The sequence below is a fragment of the Sylvia atricapilla genome, chromosome 3 (genome assembly GCF_009819655.1).
Source record: "Sylvia atricapilla isolate bSylAtr1 chromosome 3, bSylAtr1.pri, whole genome shotgun sequence".
NCBI lineage: Eukaryota > Metazoa > Chordata > Aves > Passeriformes > Sylviidae > Sylvia > Sylvia atricapilla.
In genome coordinates, this window is record NC_089142.1 from 59,663,009 (window position 1) to 59,680,288 (window position 17,280).

General features: G+C 36.6%; 3 protein-coding genes across 4 annotated transcripts in view; 2 read left to right on the forward strand and 1 right to left on the reverse strand.

The window, feature by feature from the left end:
* The window catches only part of TIAM2 (TIAM Rac1 associated GEF 2), a 166,538-nt gene extending 165,296 nt beyond the window's left edge, over positions 1-1,242 (forward strand). Inside the window, 1 exon segment of the mRNA XM_066314420.1 lies at positions 1-1,242. Coding sequence (XP_066170517.1) covers positions 1-641 — 641 coding nt within the window. The 3' untranslated portion in view covers positions 642-1,242.
* The window catches only part of TFB1M (transcription factor B1, mitochondrial), a 26,896-nt gene continuing 10,793 nt past the window's right edge, over positions 1,178-17,280 (reverse strand). For both annotated transcript variants that reach the window (XM_066315511.1, XM_066315512.1), the window contains 3 exons: positions 15,730-15,849; positions 4,751-4,878; positions 1,178-2,091 (listed from right to left, as the gene is read on the reverse strand). In XM_066315511.1, coding sequence (XP_066171608.1) covers positions 1,830-2,091; positions 4,751-4,878; positions 15,730-15,849 — 510 coding nt within the window. In that variant the 3' untranslated portion in view covers positions 1,178-1,829. The remainder of the gene's footprint in view (positions 2,092-4,750; positions 4,879-15,729; positions 15,850-17,280) is intronic.
* Positions 7,923-11,747, forward strand: CLDN20 (claudin 20). The gene is made up of 2 exons (XM_066315513.1): positions 7,923-8,859; positions 10,859-11,747. Exon 2 carries the CDS (start codon positions 10,943-10,945, stop codon positions 11,600-11,602), a length of 660 nt encoding a protein of 219 aa, XP_066171610.1. The 5' UTR covers positions 7,923-8,859; positions 10,859-10,942; the 3' UTR covers positions 11,603-11,747.

Genomic DNA, 17,280 nt, shown 5'->3' on the forward strand with positions numbered 1-17,280 from the left:
CTTCCACAAGATCCTTGAAGGTACTGAAGAAGTCAGCCAGTAGTGAGTGGAACGGTGACCAGGGGAAAGGCACTTTCCAGGACTCTGATGAGTGCAGCCTCAGCAGCAGCACTCAGAGCAGCAGCTGCCACACTTCTGAGAGCATCCAGGAGCCCAAAAATTCATCTCCCAATAAACGTGCAGAGAGCACTGCATCTGACTTTTCTCATGTTCTTGTCAAAGAATCCGATATTCTCAGTGATGACGATGACGAGGACTATCAGAGCCTAAAGAAAGGCAGCCCTACAAAAGACATTGAAATACAGTTCCAGCGGCTGAAGATTTCGGAGGAACGCAGTGCTGACTCAGAACAGGATCAGGCTGCTGAAAATGAGGAAGGAGATGGCTTTCAGAGAGCAGAGCATCCAAAGCTCGTGCGGGGCCATTTCTGCCCAGTGAAGAGAAAAGTGAACAGCACAAAGCGTAACAGAGGAACTCTGATGGCAATGCAAGAACGTCACCAATCCCTTGACAGTCACTCTGATGCTGCAAACCTGGATCTGAACTCTATTTTAGAGAGAGAATTTAGTGTCCAGAGTTTAACATCTGTAGTTAATGAGGACTGTTTTTATGAAGCTGTGGAGAGGCATGGAAAATCCTAGCTTTCTAAGCACTATATTAAAACATTCATTTGAAGTCCACATAAAATTCAACAAACATTTTGCTTTACAACTAGTAAATTCAAGGAAGCTGCAGGAAAACTACTATCTGATTTTGTGCACTAATACATTTTTGCTCAAAAACAGCTGTAAAGGATTCTTAAGTTATTTTAATTTATTGTGGATCAAAAATTGATTAAGTTGGCCCAGGTTTGTAAATTAGTTCCTCCCATTCAACCAGTTGTTAAGATGATGTAGTGTTCTTGGGGATGGCCTCTTTAATATTTTAAGCAATGTGGAAAAGGTGCCAGTGAGTGGCAGAGGGGTTTACAATGGAAAGTAGCATTGCAAACTGAATTTTTCAATACCTTGGGCATTTTATTTCTTTGGTTTTCATGTTTGCTTTATTTAAAGCACAATTAAGTTATTTTAATGTGTTTCAGTACACGACAGTGCAGAAGTTTCATTTTTGTATGTTTCAATGCTGTGTATACTTTATACATATGTGTAAATACAAAAACAAAGCTTGGCCTGTAATCTTTTATTTGACTGTATTTTTATTTTCTCTATGAGCCTGTACAGTAAAAGACAAATAAGTATTGTACTTAGCCATGTTTTCTACTTTTTATTGTGCTGCTTTTCTGTAGTTGGAGCTTTAAATCCTGAATTCTTTGCTTCTGCATAAATGAGAAGAGTATTAGCAGACCTTGAGGCAATTGGTGCACTTTATCCTCCCATAAGCCAGTCACTTGAGTGTATTTATAAGAGTCTTGGCTCCTGTTTTTTAAATTACTCTGCACAGTAGGATGTTCCAGGATAAAAAACCACAAAACCCAAACACCATCTTACATGCTGATGTCTGAAAAGTATTTTTCTTCCATTTCAGTAAAGCACTTTCATTCATACAAAATTCAATTATATCAGAAGTATTGCAACTTAATTACCTGTCTCACAGCATACCTTGTTTCTTGGTATGTGTTCTAGCCATTCCACTGAAGTAGAAAGAACCCGGATTGCCTTTTCCCTTTTGTCTGCAGCTGAAGAGAACAGACAGAGCTCTCCCTACCACTTTCTCAAAAGTAGGTCTTTCGTATGGGCACAGATGTAGGAACATCCAAGCCTTCTTTTACTGAGTCAACACCTGTAGATCAAGGAGTTAAAAATAATTAAAAAAAAACCAGACTTGTGCTGTTACAGCTGATTTTCCTCTTCAGTCTGTTCAGGCTGACCAGTACTTTCAAGTAAATTTCTTGTAATCTTCTTCTGCCGTAGTTCTTCTCTGTAGCTGAACACAAAAAGACTTGGGTCTTCATCACACATTTTCCTGTATGCATTGCACAGGTTTCTAAACTGTGACATAGAGAGCTGAAAAGGACGCAGAGTTGGATCAACATTTGCTGTCATCATCAGCTGTTCTGTTCTTTTCAAGCGTCCATTTTCAGGAAACAAGGTCCTAAAAGATAGAGGGTGAAGAAAAATTTCAGCAATTCAGACAGACATTTCCCTTAAGAGTAAGGTGAAATTTACTTAATAGTAAACCTAAATTAATTATGTCATTATTTCAGCTCTGGCACTCTTTGCATACCTCATTATCTGAGCAAACATATAAGGATCATATTGAAATATATAAGGATCCTTTTTCTGAAAATGCAAATTATGACACCACAGGAAAGCACATACATACACTATAGACTAAACACATGTGTGTATGTTCATGTTTATTAAAAGTAAAAAGAGCTTTGGGTATGAATACAAGCACAGAGCTTCTTAGCATTAACCTCATATTTAGAAAGCAACAGATTAAACTGCACAAAACAGATCAGATTGAAACAAATATGACTTTCTTTCAGACTGTTTCATTCCAATGGAAAAGACAGTTATCACTTGCCATTAATGCCCTAATTCTACTATCAGAAAAAAAGCCAAGAAAGAGGAAAGGAGCATTTAATTGCCATTCCCTTTTTAATATTTAGAATGTGGGAGAATGTGGCAGGAGTCCTAGATTTTGTTTTCAGCTTTGTCATTGTTCATCGTTAGGCATATCAGTACATTTACTCTGGGGCCAAATGCGTTAACACCTCTCTCTCAGAAGTTTCCGAAATTTCAATGAATACTAGGTAAGTGATTTTTAAAGTCACACAAAAATACATACTATACTATTGAACTATTGAAAGGACCAGCTCTTATTAGCAGTAGTTCTCAGTCTAAAATAGGCCAGGAAGGCAAAAAATCCACGCATGATTCACAGGTATTTCTCAATTTACAAATTCTATCTGTCTTACATACATAATACCTAAAAATGTTGTGCATCTAATACAGTAACACACAACTCCCCGACCAGATGTGTTTGGCAGGTTGGCTGGACAAACTAGTCAAAAGCTTTGTACCAGTAATGATAGTTGGTTCCTGGTAGGTGCACAGAACATGAAGTTAAGAAGGGGTTTAAAATTGTAAGTAAAAAATGAAACTTCTTGGAAACCTGTTTTCATGTGCTACTTCAGGCCTTTGTCAAAATGTTCCCAATTAGTTCAGCACCTAGGCCAGCAAGGTTAAAATGGATCAATTTTTATTTCAATATCCCTCTTTCGATTCCGTAGTAAAAACTTACCTGGAGCGAAGTCTACCTAGTCTTTTTTTTTTTACAGACTGTGAACCATGTTATAAATGTCTGTGAACTACAACTCAAACTATAATATGGACTTCATATCACAATCTTGTATTTCACATCTCAAATCCCAGAATTCATACACAAATATAAAGTGATTCTATTGCCTTGTTTTTATACAGTCTATGTGATAGAGGACCTTACAATGAACTTAACAGCTTTTTATACACCAAAATTTGCTATTTTTTTCAGGTCAGCTAAAGAATAAGAGGATTGTGTTTCTTAGCTGCACACTAGGGCTAAGGTATGATAAGCTGCTAGGGAAATACGTGATGTCCAAAAGTTCAGATTCCCCCTCCTTGCCTCAAAGAATGTAAAGCAGTTATTAGCAAATTGAGATCCCACAAAAGTCAGGAGGGTTTTTTTTTAAACTTTGGTAAGAATATTGTACATAACATGGATATGCTGATTGCACATGCCTTCTGCTTACATTGTCAAGGGAAATCATTACTTCAGAGTAGATAAAAAGAAAAAAAAAAAAGAAAACCACCACCACCCTGTAAGTCAAAAACAACCAGTCTAGAGTTTGGACACCTCATTTTCTAAACATTTCCAAATGCATACTCAAACTTTAACACTGAGAAATCTATACTCATTTTAGACCCAATGTCTGCACCCCACACATCAATGCCATTCACAGCCTCAAGGAAAAAGAACCAAACAACCCCAAACTAGATCACCTTTAAAACAGTGACATAGGAGGTTTGTACTACAGTAAAGTGACATCCACCCTAATTCTAGACTCCATCAGGGCCAAAACTATGCACTGCAGATTCAGGGAGCCCATGCTGCAGGAGATGTCTCTAGACCTAACAGCATCTCTGCCACATGTTCTACTGTGCTGAATGCTGAGGCTACCCATAGTAAGTCAGACACGTGGCAGTACTGGAGTTTAAACAGGATCCTTCGTGAAGAGACTGCAGGTTTCTCACATCAGAGAACCCACTAAATTCCCTCAGTAAGATACTGGGATTTTAAAGAGCCAGTAAGACCTCCATAAAAGGGCAAGCACAGAAACAAAAATTGGACCTTTTGACATTATCCCCAAATAAGTAAAATTTCCTACAGATAACGTTTTCCTCACACTGCCATTTTTGGTTCTGAATTTTGATACTTTTGGTTTTCAAGTCAATCATTCTGCAGTTTTTGTGGTTGGGTTGGGGTTTTTCATTTCTGAGACAGACAAACTATTGAAAAAATAACCACTTTATCCTAGTGATTTTTAACAACTTCAACTGCATGAACAAAAATGCACAAGTAATTATTACACAATTACATTAGATATTAATCTCATACTTTCATGTCCAGAAACCATTCTAAATGAAATATCTGATGAACTATGATGACAAATTTAAAATTGAAAGAATAAAATCAAATGCATAGCTGATTTAGTAGCTGATGCATTTACAAAAACATTACCTGGGAATTTTTCCTTAAAAATACTTACTCAATTCCACGGAAGCAGTATTTTCTTCTAAACTGAAAAACACTTTGAACCACTTTTTCTACCAGCTCAAATGGCTGCTGTATCTTTGGTTGTACCAATGGAGTGAAATGCACCACAGCCACATCCACCTATATGGAAAAGAAAGATAAATTTGAGTAGACATCCTCCTCTAAGACACACTATTTTAAATTACCTGGCTAGACATCAGCAAACAGGCACAATATAGAAGACATTCTTGCAGCAGGTAAGCCAGCTGTGCAGTGACTAATGTCATGGTATGGAATATAAAGATTTGCCTTAGCTTTCAAGACCCTACAGAATTTTAGTCTTAGTTATCTACATATTTCCAATTAGTTCACATGCCATTAGTACTTGGTACGTTTTACCCCCATGGCACTTTGTCCATTTAGAGCAACTTTCATGTAATCTGTAAAGTAATTAGCACTTCTGTCTTCAGATCCTTCCAAAGATAGTTCTGACATAATACACAAATTAGATATATTTGATATACAGGCTGAAGGGCAGCTGGAGAAAATTGGTATTATAATTAGAAATCAAACCCATTCCCTATATGTTTTTGTTGCTCCAGGGCTTTTCTAAAATGTAAGCCAAGGAATTGCTTTTCAACATATTAAGATTTCTAGTCTATTTAAAGGAATGGTAGGTAGAAATAAGTGCACTCAGTTTAAGTGACCACACAACTCTATTTACAGTATGTATCACACTTAATCCAAAATTACGTTTGAATGATTCCACAAAGATAAGCTTGTATATATTCTTTTATAGTTCTCAAATCACACTGGTTCACAGAACAGCCACTTGCCCTGTGTCTGAAAACAGAATGAAATAGTATGTACACACTTCATGGTTTTATATATGTGTGTATATTTATATGTACAACATGCAATTATAGAGACACTGTATTATATAGAAATTTTCTGAATTCAGATTTCTGCATTAAAAATTAGGAGCTGGACTAAAAAAAAAACTCCAGTTCTGCACAACAATGAATAAAGCAGCTCATCTTCCAAACTGATTTTAGCAACAATAAAAAAGAAAAATTTCTGTGAAGGAGCACATTGAAAATTTGTACAATGTTTACAAGTTCTGTAAAATTTATAAGTGCCAGATCTTAAAAAAATATTTAGTCTCTTATTAAAAAGAGTCTGCTAAAATGATAGGCAATCACTGAAGTTTTTAAAAAGATCTGACAGTCAATACTGGCACTCACAGAACACAAATCACATGTGCTAGTTCTGACAGAAGAGAGAGACAAAATCAGACCAAAGAACAGCTGCTGCTTGAACCACAGTGTCAGTGTAATTGTTCAAGATAACCTAGAACACAAGAGTACTTCAAAAAAGAAAGTGTTTGTCCTACTGCTTCAACCAAAACTGCTCATGGCAACCTCTGATGTGGACATAATCTGACACAAAGGTACCACCCATCCATTTTGTTCTTTCTGTGGGAACAGCTCAGCTGTTAAGTACATCTACCAGTACAAATGCTTCTACAACACAAATTTCAAAGGAATTGTAAAATCCAGACAATGTAAGTTTTTTACGTAGACAGAACTTACAAAGCTGAGCAAAAATACTGGCTAGAGAAAAGAAAGAAAGTACCAATTAATGGTGCTGATGAAGAAAAAACCCACAGCAAGTTTCCAGTGTTAGCACTGCTGATCCCAAGTATATATTACTGCAGTGTTTTTCTTTAGTTGTCCTCCTTGTCTCTGAAAGCTAAAGTTAAAACTACAACAGAAAAAAATACTTAAAATTACTGAAATTTGAAGAAGAAGAACTTATTTAAAAATCAGGTGACAAAAAACCTTGACATATGGAATCTGCAGTGAACACACAATAAATTATTTCCCAAAGCAGATTTTTAATTTTTTATGCTTTCAGAGCATCTGCCTTTGCTACAGGTTGCTCCTATCAGGAAGACCACAGAGACATAGAAAAAACTTATGTTCACATTGCGTATAAGAAAAGTTAATCTTTTTGAACAGAGCAAATACATACTTCACATGTCCAATCAGCTCCTTGAACAGAAACACTAAGAGGACATGCATATGTTTATTTACATTTTGGTCAGGAAATGTAACAAGGTATTACCCCCCCAAAATTAGGGGTAAAAAATCCACCAGAGTCCATGTCCAACCTAGTCACCTCAATTTTGCAGAAATGCTCCTAAGTGAGAAATGAGGCCTCTTTGGGAGTTAGGGCCACATCTTTAACAAAAATTTCTAAAGGAAAAAAAGCACATAATCTAGTGTACAGCTACAGAGCCAAACAGCTCAATTTGCAATCTCAAGGCCAGTGGGCAATAATTCCTGCTTCTGAAACAAAACACAGCACTCCTCAGTTGTATGATAGATGCTGTTTTCTTTGGACCCAGGAAAACTGCTTGGTTGCTATAGCAACAGATACAGGGGAAAGCTTTTCATTTGTAAATGGCTACTTCTTTAAAATCATACGTGCTATTTTCCCCATACCTTTTAATATGCATCAAATAGAGAGTAGAATTATGAAAGCAAATAGAATACACAAGAGCACTTAAAATACACAAGTTGATTTGGTGATAATTTTACTAGTAACGCTTTTCATCCCACCAAGTATGTTAGAAATATTTACAAAATAACACTCAAGTCTTACAAAATAATGAATATGAAAATAATTCAACTAATACATCCCAAACTGTCAACAGTACAGCAATTATTCACCCCTTACTGTTTTAGTATATCTGTACAATGAAGGTTTATGTTCTGGTAGGGTAGGAGGAACACATAACAGAGTACAATTAATTCACACAAGTCTGCTGCCTAGCTAATGAAATCAACACTCTAAATCAGAATAAGCTTAAATGAGACAATTTTTGCTAATTGTTGACAACAAAGATCTCATAATGGGCAATACATGTACCTTGCAACAGGGCTGTATTAAAAGCAAACCCACATAACCTTTCCTCAAGATGTAATTTACTCACAGGGAGCTAAAACCAAAGCAGAACACATTACAGTTTCATTAAAACTGACTGTTTGAGAGCCTACTGAGATAGTTCCAAGCCAGCACTTTCACAGTCCAAGCATTCAGTAGCATTTTATCTGTCTACTACAAACAAATGTTAGGTCTAACACCAGATTATGTGCAACTCATAGCAATCTTGTTCAGATGAGAGTTTAATTTTGGCTCACTTCCAGCAGAAAGTAACTATGCCTCTGCACTAATAAAAATAATTCCTGTGTAACAACAGCTCTGCAGTAACTCCATTCACACCAGGCTTACAAACAGGATCACAGGAGACCCAAAGTCAGGTACAGGACTTGTGGGTATATCACTGCTGCAGTGAGCAAGACCCTTCTCCCAACTTCTTGATTTCTCACACCAACTTGTTGAGGCCACTCCTCTGATGTGCTGCATTTCCATGGAAGCCTTACCAGTAGCTTTATTCCCTTATTCTTTTATACAGCTTTATAAAAAGGTAACAAGTTATAGGATAACCCATGGAAAGGCTAAAGCTATCAGGAACAGATAAGCAAAGCCTGCAGTTGAATACAAGTGTCCTGCTGTTCCAATTACAAATTAAAATAAATTGCACAGTACTTTTCTAGGAAATTTAAACTCTTAATAGGATTATCTGTGATGAAAAAAACAACCACTGACAAACAACAAAACTCTCTGGCTCTCAGTGCAACTTAAATGATTTCCCCCCAGTCCGTAAGTCTACAGTTTCTGGATTCTCAAGATTTTACTCCATTTAATCACTGCTCACACTTTCCATCATAGAACCTGGATATCATTATGTATTTAGGACTAAGGGCCGCCGTCTGTTTTATTCCATAATCTCTTTGCTTTCCCTCACAGAGTGTTTTTTCAAACAAAACTCATTAAACAAAGTACTCCTTTATTCTCGGGTAGATGGAACTAAGAGAGGGAACAAACAGCAGTAATGCACTTGCTGTGGAGAACAGAAAAAAAACAACATTCCAAGAAATTTTGTTAATACATGCCAATGCAGTTTTATATGAGAAGGGATAGTTCCGTTCAAGAGAAACTGCATTTTCCAGGACATCTACAGTGAAGAAAACTTCTCAGACCTCACAACCAGCAGTAAGTCCTACATAAAGAGGAATGAAACATAATGGTATTTTTCGTTACAACTGTAGTGCTTATACTTGAATTTATCATGCCTTTAACTTGGTTCACCGCATTAAATGTAATGTATGGCTACCATTTGCAGTGTTTTGTGTTTATGCTTGCGTGTTTTTATGTACTGATATTTTAAAAAAGCAGGAGTGAAAAAGGCTGATTCAGAGTACTAATTAGCTCTTTCAGAATATGAATGAGAATATGAACGATTTTTTGAATGAGTCTTGAGATCTCCAGACCTGTCAGTTCCTTCTGTAAAAGGAAGTTAAGCCATCTTTCCCATGGGCCTGTACAGCAAATGATATGTATTTGCAGAACATCTCTTCCCAGCCTGAACAAACTGAAGGGATTTGAAAATAAGCAGGTCTTTGAAATAAGGTTTTAGCAAGGAGTAGCTGTTAATATTCACACCTTAACTTTAAGCATTTTTAATATATATATATGCTGGATAGAGATAGCACATCCTTGAACAATTACCTGAAATAAATACAATATTAAAAGATTATAAATATATAAATTATATATAGAGAGAGAATATAGGGAATTATACTATATATTATAATAGAGCATAACAGTATTATACTTCTAAAGGATAAATATATTAATTAGTCCAGAAATGCCACTAAAGACTGGCAGAATACATACTGATCAAAACCTTGTCTTATGTACAACGAACTGAAACAAGAGTACAAAGCTACAGATATTTCATATTCCCCTTAATTTTATCCCTTATTTTTTTAAGGCTTTTCACGAAAGTTCCAATGCTGAAGACCAATTTGAATATCATTGTACATATTTAGATAGAAAGTTTGGATCATGCTTTCTAACACAGACGCTTGCCCTTTGTCTACCACTGATAAAAGACAAAACCTGCCAATTATACAGCCCCACGCAAAAGCAAAGCAGAGTACCACTTTCTAATCCTCCTCTCAGAGGTTTCAAACAACTGTTCTGCATCTGCAATCCCAACAGTCCAGCTGATGAGAAAGCAACTGTTCTGTCTTCCCAGCTGCACAGTTATCACACTGCCTAAAATGTTCTCATCTGTCAAATGAAATTGGACTCTTATAAAAGACTAGCAAGGAGCTTTTTTAATGAATTTTTTTAAACTGCCACTTCATGGCAAATTTGCAAATTATTTCAGACAGGTGACTGATTCAAAAAAGGCACTTCCACAAATGAGCTGTTTTATACCGGCAATAAAAACATTATTCTAGAGGTGGAAGAAGCAAATATTCACTCTTATGACTCGTTAAATACCTAAGCCCTAAGTCAAGGAACAGAAATCACTGAAAATAAAAAACTGGTAAGTTTAAATAAAAATGAAATAAAATAAAATACTCATTTAGAAAAGTCACGTGGCTAACTGTGAAAATACTGCAAAAACTAAATTCCATTTTATTCTCCTCCAAAGCCAAGGTATTTCCTAACACTTATTAAAAAGATGAACAGGTAATATTTAATAAATAGAAATAAGAGGTTACCTTTAAATAAGAGATAGCCTGTGTGCATTGTTATAGAAGTCAACAGGAGCTGACTACAGCTATCAACACACTTAAACCTGAAGAGTACAATATATTTTCTACCAGAGTGTTTTCCTACCACAATGACTCCTAATCTGCAAATTTCTAGTGTTCCATTTACAATGTGTATTTTTCTAGTAAGCCTGCAATCTGTATGCTATTATCAAAACCAAGTGCAGTAAAGTAAGTTTTGCCTGATGGCTTGCAATCATGTATGAAAGGGCAGCAGCTCCTTTTTACAAGCAATTCTAAAGCACTGTCCATTTGTCATCATCTCTGTTCAAGTACCTTGTGTACAGCAGCTCAGCTGCTGCAGGGTCATAGTCAGATATTCATTCAGATACTCTAATTTTAAATGCAAGCTTTTTGTGTTTGCTGATTTCTTTTCCTTTCCCCCTCGCACTTCTCCTCCCCCGCCTTTCCTCCCTGTTACACAGACGGCCACAGCTCGGCTACGAAGCTCCCAGTTACTCATTCCCACGGGAGAAAAGGCAGAGAAAAGGTGTCAGAAGATAACCATCATGGCATCAGCAAGCCTGCAGTTCTTTGCTTTTATTCTGGCTTTGTTTGGTGTCTTTGGAGATATCGCGGCCACCTTGCTACCGCACTGGAAGGTAAACGCAGATGTTGGCTCAAATATCATAACAGCTATAACACAGATGCAAGGACTCTGGATGGACTGCACGTGGTACAGCACTGGGATGTTCAGCTGCACCCTGAAATACTCCATTCTCTCTCTCCCCGTCTACATCCAGGCTGCACGGACCACCATGGTGCTGTCCTGCATCCTATCAGCCTTTGGGATCTGCATCACTACAGTCGGAATGAAATGCACAAGGCTGGGCGGGGACATCGACAGCAAAAATAATGCTTGTTTTGCTGGAGGAATCTGCTTCATTCTTGCAGGAATCTTTGGATTAGTACCAACATGCTGGTACACGAGAGAAATTATTTCAAATTTTCTGGACCAGACCATTCCAGAGAGTAGTAAACATGAACCAGGAGGAGCAGTTTATACTGGATTCATCTCAGCAGGGTTTCTGCTTATCGCAGGTGTGATCTTCTGCTCTTCCTGTTTTAAAAGGCAGCAAGGAGCATGGATTTACCCTCCAAAGCAGCACCATTTCCCATCCACAGAGCAGGAGAGCAATGCAGGTTACAGCCTGAAGGACTATGTATAAAGAGTTATTTCTATCCATTGCAGTATTTCTATTCAAGGGGGGTTTTTGTGTGTGAAGTGTAGTTTGATTATTTCAAAGAATGTGTAACATAGCACTTAACTGTTCCTATATCTGGGCTGCAGTTATGCTTATGCAAGGTATTTCACTTGTAGGGGCATCCACACAAAGGAACAAGTAAGAAAGATGCTCAACTGCCTACAATTTTGTTGATTTTTCAAACCCTTCTTTCTGACTTCCCCAAATACACTTATAGAAGTAAAAGGAACTATTTTAAAAACATAACTGACTGTACAATTCATGCATTGAATGTCTTGTTACAGTAAAGATGATTAAAAACTAACTGCCTTTGTTAGTGAATCAGACTTTTCAATAACATACGACATTTATAGTGTATTTTATATTTTTGTCTTTGATTTTATTTATGATGCAAGGTAAAAACCCAGAACTATTTGTCCAAGAAGCCCACATCAAAGGCTTTTAAAAAGCAGACACATCTGCCTTTCATTTTCAATTGTAAATTGCCTTGGTAACCAGATTTTGTAGAGAAAAAAAAAAAAAAAAGAAACAAACAAAAAAACCCCCAAAAAACATACACAAAAAAGTCAACGAACCAAAACAATCCACAACAAAAGCTCAAGGCTCCAACACCTTAGTTGCACTGTCTACTCTGTGTATCAGCCGAAGGATCAGCAGTACATTCAGCTCTTGCCAAACCCAGCTCTCCCTGCCCCTAACTGCCACCTGCTGTGGGTTTCATTTGTTATTGTTAAAGGAAACTGTGTTGGATATTCACCAACTGCTACTAGTCTGTTACTACACAGTCAGTGTTAGAGATGAGGAGCAGTACAACAAGACACCATGTAATCATAACTGTGAAAACACCTGCAAACTGTAACAAACAGGATAGAAACCAAATTATCTATGTTTAAGAAACATCTGTAACATTCTGGCTCACACTTGCTAAGGCAGTTATTAATAGCTCAATAATACAGTAACCACTTACTGTCTTCTACCTTTTCTGACCTTCTGAAAGAACCTTTTAAGTCCTTTTAATTATTCCTGTAGGATCTATTCTAGGCCCACTCCCAGGTATTCCATTTACTGGAAAATGTACTATACAACAGTGATAAAGAGACAGGTTCTTTATTTTTCAACTGTCTTATTTTGAATAATTACCTTAAATCCTTTAATCTTTTCCTTCATGACACAGATTTTGTTTTGTATTGATCATTGGCAAAGTATGTTCTACCTAAATACTTCCCTAAGTGAGAACCAAATCAAGAATGAAAAGAGATATGATACAGGCCTATAAATTTAGGAATATAATGCTGGATGAGTCTTTTACTAAAATCAAACTACTATTTATTCTGCATATTTATACACAACTTTCATTTCCCATGCTACCAGTCTAAAATTGTTAAAGATCCTGAAGGAGCCCAACATTCCATGTACAGTATGTCGGAAAAAAGATCTTCTGTTACAGCATTTGGACTGTTTTATACACTTAATATGAAGTAATCTTTATCATGGAGTCTTCATTTTTCACACACAGAATGGCATTACATCTTGTTTTTATTCTACTGTTACATAGCTATTTTTAGTTGCCTATGTTTTAACCAAGGAGCTTGTTTTGTACATTCCTAGTACAAAATGTACAATGAATACACTCCTTGTACTATTCCTAATGCAACTATCAACAGTTATTAGAATTGCACTGACTTCAACTTCTTTTTTTCCTAGACCACAATGTTGTGCAGCACCAACCACTCCATTAACCAAGAATCTTTTATGTCTCAACACTCACAGAAATGTTGAAATAATATTCATGCATCAAGCAAATGAGGTAAATAATTCCTTCTCACAAACATGGATCTCCACCTTTAGAAAGGGGTTGACATGACACTAAGCTGTGATCACCACCATGCATGTGAGTAAAATTTGTTTGCCAAAAATTATTATCAAGGGGCATTTTTACAGGAGGGTATAAGAATGAAGTAATAATGGCATACCATGAGCACAACAAAACATTCATTGGTTACACATGCTGCAATTTCTCTTCCTGGAACTCTATAAAAGAGTAGCTGTACTTCATATAGCTATGAAACAAAAATCAAGGACAATGCCACCTCATTCACAGTAAGCTGCAAGAGTTTTCCAATAAAACAGATTCTATGAGAAACGGTAACAACCAAAAACCATACAGTGTACAGCTACAGAACATGGACAAAACAGAAGATCAGTCTATAACAGGAGTTTTGAAGGAAACATAACAGTGAAAACAGGTGCCAGTTCCTGTCTGAAAGAATTGTACTTTTGGCTTTTGCAGTAAGCAATACTTGTTTTTTTAAAAAAATACATTAAATAAAAAATATACCTACCTTTAGTTGTACTGCTTTTTTTATTCAACAGAGCACCAACTGACTCGAGGATGTGCCTTATACTAAGATATTTGGCAAACTCTGTGTTTTAACCTCTCTTTAGTCAACTATGGCCTTTTCAGTACAGGAAAATGGAAATATCAGTTAGAGCTTCCCAGTTCCGGGACACACTCTGCAAAAGACTTTTAATTACAATAGTTTCTACTAGTACTCAAATTGTAGCTACCACTGAGAAATCCCCACCATAGAACTGGAATTTTAGCCTTTCTTAAAACTATTTCACATATTCACAGTGAGAGAGCATCCCGAAACTATTTTCCATTCAGCTAGGAAACAGGAAAAAAAAAACGAAGCCAAACCTCAAAGCAAAAAATGAGATTTCTTAAGCATGGTCATTTTCTTTCACAACAGACTGCTGTCACAACTAGTAATTTAACATTTTTGAACAGTTACTTGCTCAAAAAATACTGACAGTATTTTAAATTATCATCAAAATATACCCAGATAGAGGCCTTAAAATTCATTGTGATAAATGAGAAAATAACGTTCCAAAGGTTCTCAAGAGATATGCCAGAAAAGTAAAAGGACCAAGAAAGAGATACTGATAAAGGGGAAGGGAGATGTACTGAAGAGCTGAACCAACTAATTTAAGAGGAACTTCCAGAAGCTGCAAGTTCACTTCTGAAACAGAACAGCAGTTTGATAGGACAAGCAGTAATGGTTTTAAACTCCCAGAGGGTTGATTTAAATTAGATATAAGGAAGAAGCCTTTCACAATGAGGCTAGTAAAACACAGACATGTTGCCCAGAGAGATGGTGTGCATATCTCATCCCTAGAAACATTCAACATCACTTTGGACAGAGCTCTAAGCAACCTCATCTAGCTGAAGAAGTTCCTGCTCATTGCGTGGCAATGGTACTAAATGACCTTCCTTCCAACCCAAATATTTCTGTAAGCCTATGACTTCCACTTGCACTTAGGGACATGCACAGAGTCAGGCACAAATTTTTACAAAAAAACACAAAACAAGCTTAAATAGTGATTTATTTCTTAATTTTTGATTCCTGTACTCATAATGGCCATAAATAAAAAACAGTGGCAGTAGATAAGAGGACAATGAAGAGATTGTTCTCTACTCACTCAAGAACATATAACAGGGAGAAAAGATTGTTACATTTTTAAACAATCAGTGGGATATAGGTGACAAAGTGCTGTAGCAAATAGGAGGGAATGAAATATGCTAAAGATAACTAGGGTGAAAGAAAGATTATAAACATGGTAAAATTAGAGATGTTTGACAAAGGTAACAAATGAAAAGCTTTTCTTATCGCAGTCTTTCAAAAGACCCATCAAATTCTTAAGGCACAATTCCCAAATTGTTTATAAATGCAAACATTAAAATAGCACTCTTTCAAAAAATAGCAGATTTCCATTCTGCAATCCTAGCAGACTATCCTGCCGTTAAATCCTAATCTCCCTCTCCCTCCCTTCTCTTCTTTGAGAACACTCAAAGAAGTATGCTGACCTTACAGACAGGTCTGAGGGTCAAAGCCAAGTTCTGAGGAACAAAAAAAGAAAAAGCACTTTCTCAGAGTAAGCAAGCTCCACTTACAGGAATTTCACATCACTCCACTTTGTAACATGGAGACGTTCAAATGGAGCAGCCACCAATGTTCTTTAGTGAAAGTAAGATGCATTGCTTGACTGACATATTAACAAAAACCACAAATAAATACAGGAAAACCTACCTCTGGCTTTGGAACAAAGGCTTGACCTGGAATTACAAAACAGTTTTCCACAGTGCAGAGATGCTGAGCCATGATGGACAGTCTGCTACGTTGTTTACTTCCTGGATTAGCTGTAAGTCTCTAGGGGAAAATCAAAACATGTACATCAGCAATACTGAGCTGACCGAGTGATCAGTTATATTAAAGCTTGATTTTCAGTATAATCAAATTTAAGAAAAAACACCAGTTAATCATTAAAAACTTGCATCAAACTGTACGCCCAGTTCATCTAAAATTTTCTTCTTCCAGTATAGCAGCATTACACTAAAATACCACGTCGATTTACAACCTCAGTCCTGGAATCAAATGTACATGAAAAGGAACTCCTAGAAATCCCACAGATCTAAATGAATGTCAAAAGAATGTTGTATGGATGTAAGAGAAAACTAAAACTATTCTGACCACAGGATTCAAAACAAACCCGACAGTACTCTCACAATCATTACTTTCTACTGTTTCTGTATAAATTACTACTTTTTTTTCCTTCTTCACAAGCTCCACAAACTCAAGATCAGCTAGAAACCAAAAAGTTCTTCATAATTAACTGGTCTACACTTGCAATATTTGCAAGGAAGCTGCGTCTACCTTACATAAATTTAGAATGGCTAACAGTGAGAACATTTAGTACTTAAAACTCAATTTAAGTATTCTCTGATTTTCCTTTTTTTTTTTTTTTTTTTTTTTAATTAAAACTAGCCAGAAGCTTCCTATGCTTTTGTGACCTGGCAGGAAGTACATTTTACTGTGTTTTGCTTGCCCCCAAAAAATTTAAACCTATCAAGCATCTTGTAAAACAAGTCTCAAATTACAGAAGTTATTTCACTAACTTACACAAAAACAGAATCATGATGATTCCTGTTTGTATTTACCACCACCGCAATAAAAAAAATGAAATCCCAATTTGCATATCTGATAATATTTCTACAACATGTAGTTCCATATGAAAAGCCTACTCATGAAACGCTGCCATGTTTATTAAGTTTATCTCTGAAAACTAAAAACTAAACCTGTTGCCGAAGTTTTACATTTTTTTAAACAACTCTTCCAAAAGGCAGTTCAGCAGGGAGCAAATACTTTTCAACAACATTATGGAAAGAATGCTCAGTGATTCTTTTTGCCTATGCCAGCATTTAAAGCTACCTTCATTGTTGTGTCAGAGGAAATTTTTATTCTCAAAAAAAACCCCAGACTGCAAAGTCTAACAATACAATCTGACACGCACTTCCTTAACCTCTGCAATAGAAATGAAAGTGACCTAATGGCAACAATTGTAGCAATGCTCCCAGTGCCAATTCAAACAAACCTATCTTTACTTCTCCCAGAAACCATCTAGCAAGTCTCAGGCAGAGAATTCCTGGTTCCTAATTACAGAAGAGATAATTTAACATCTGGATAGTAACATCTATAAATCACTTCAACAACAGCAGCAGGAGCATACCTGTGTACAGCACCCATACACAGATCAGCCAGTCAATCCCCCAGCCACGGCAGGGACGTGCAGCTAGGACAGCT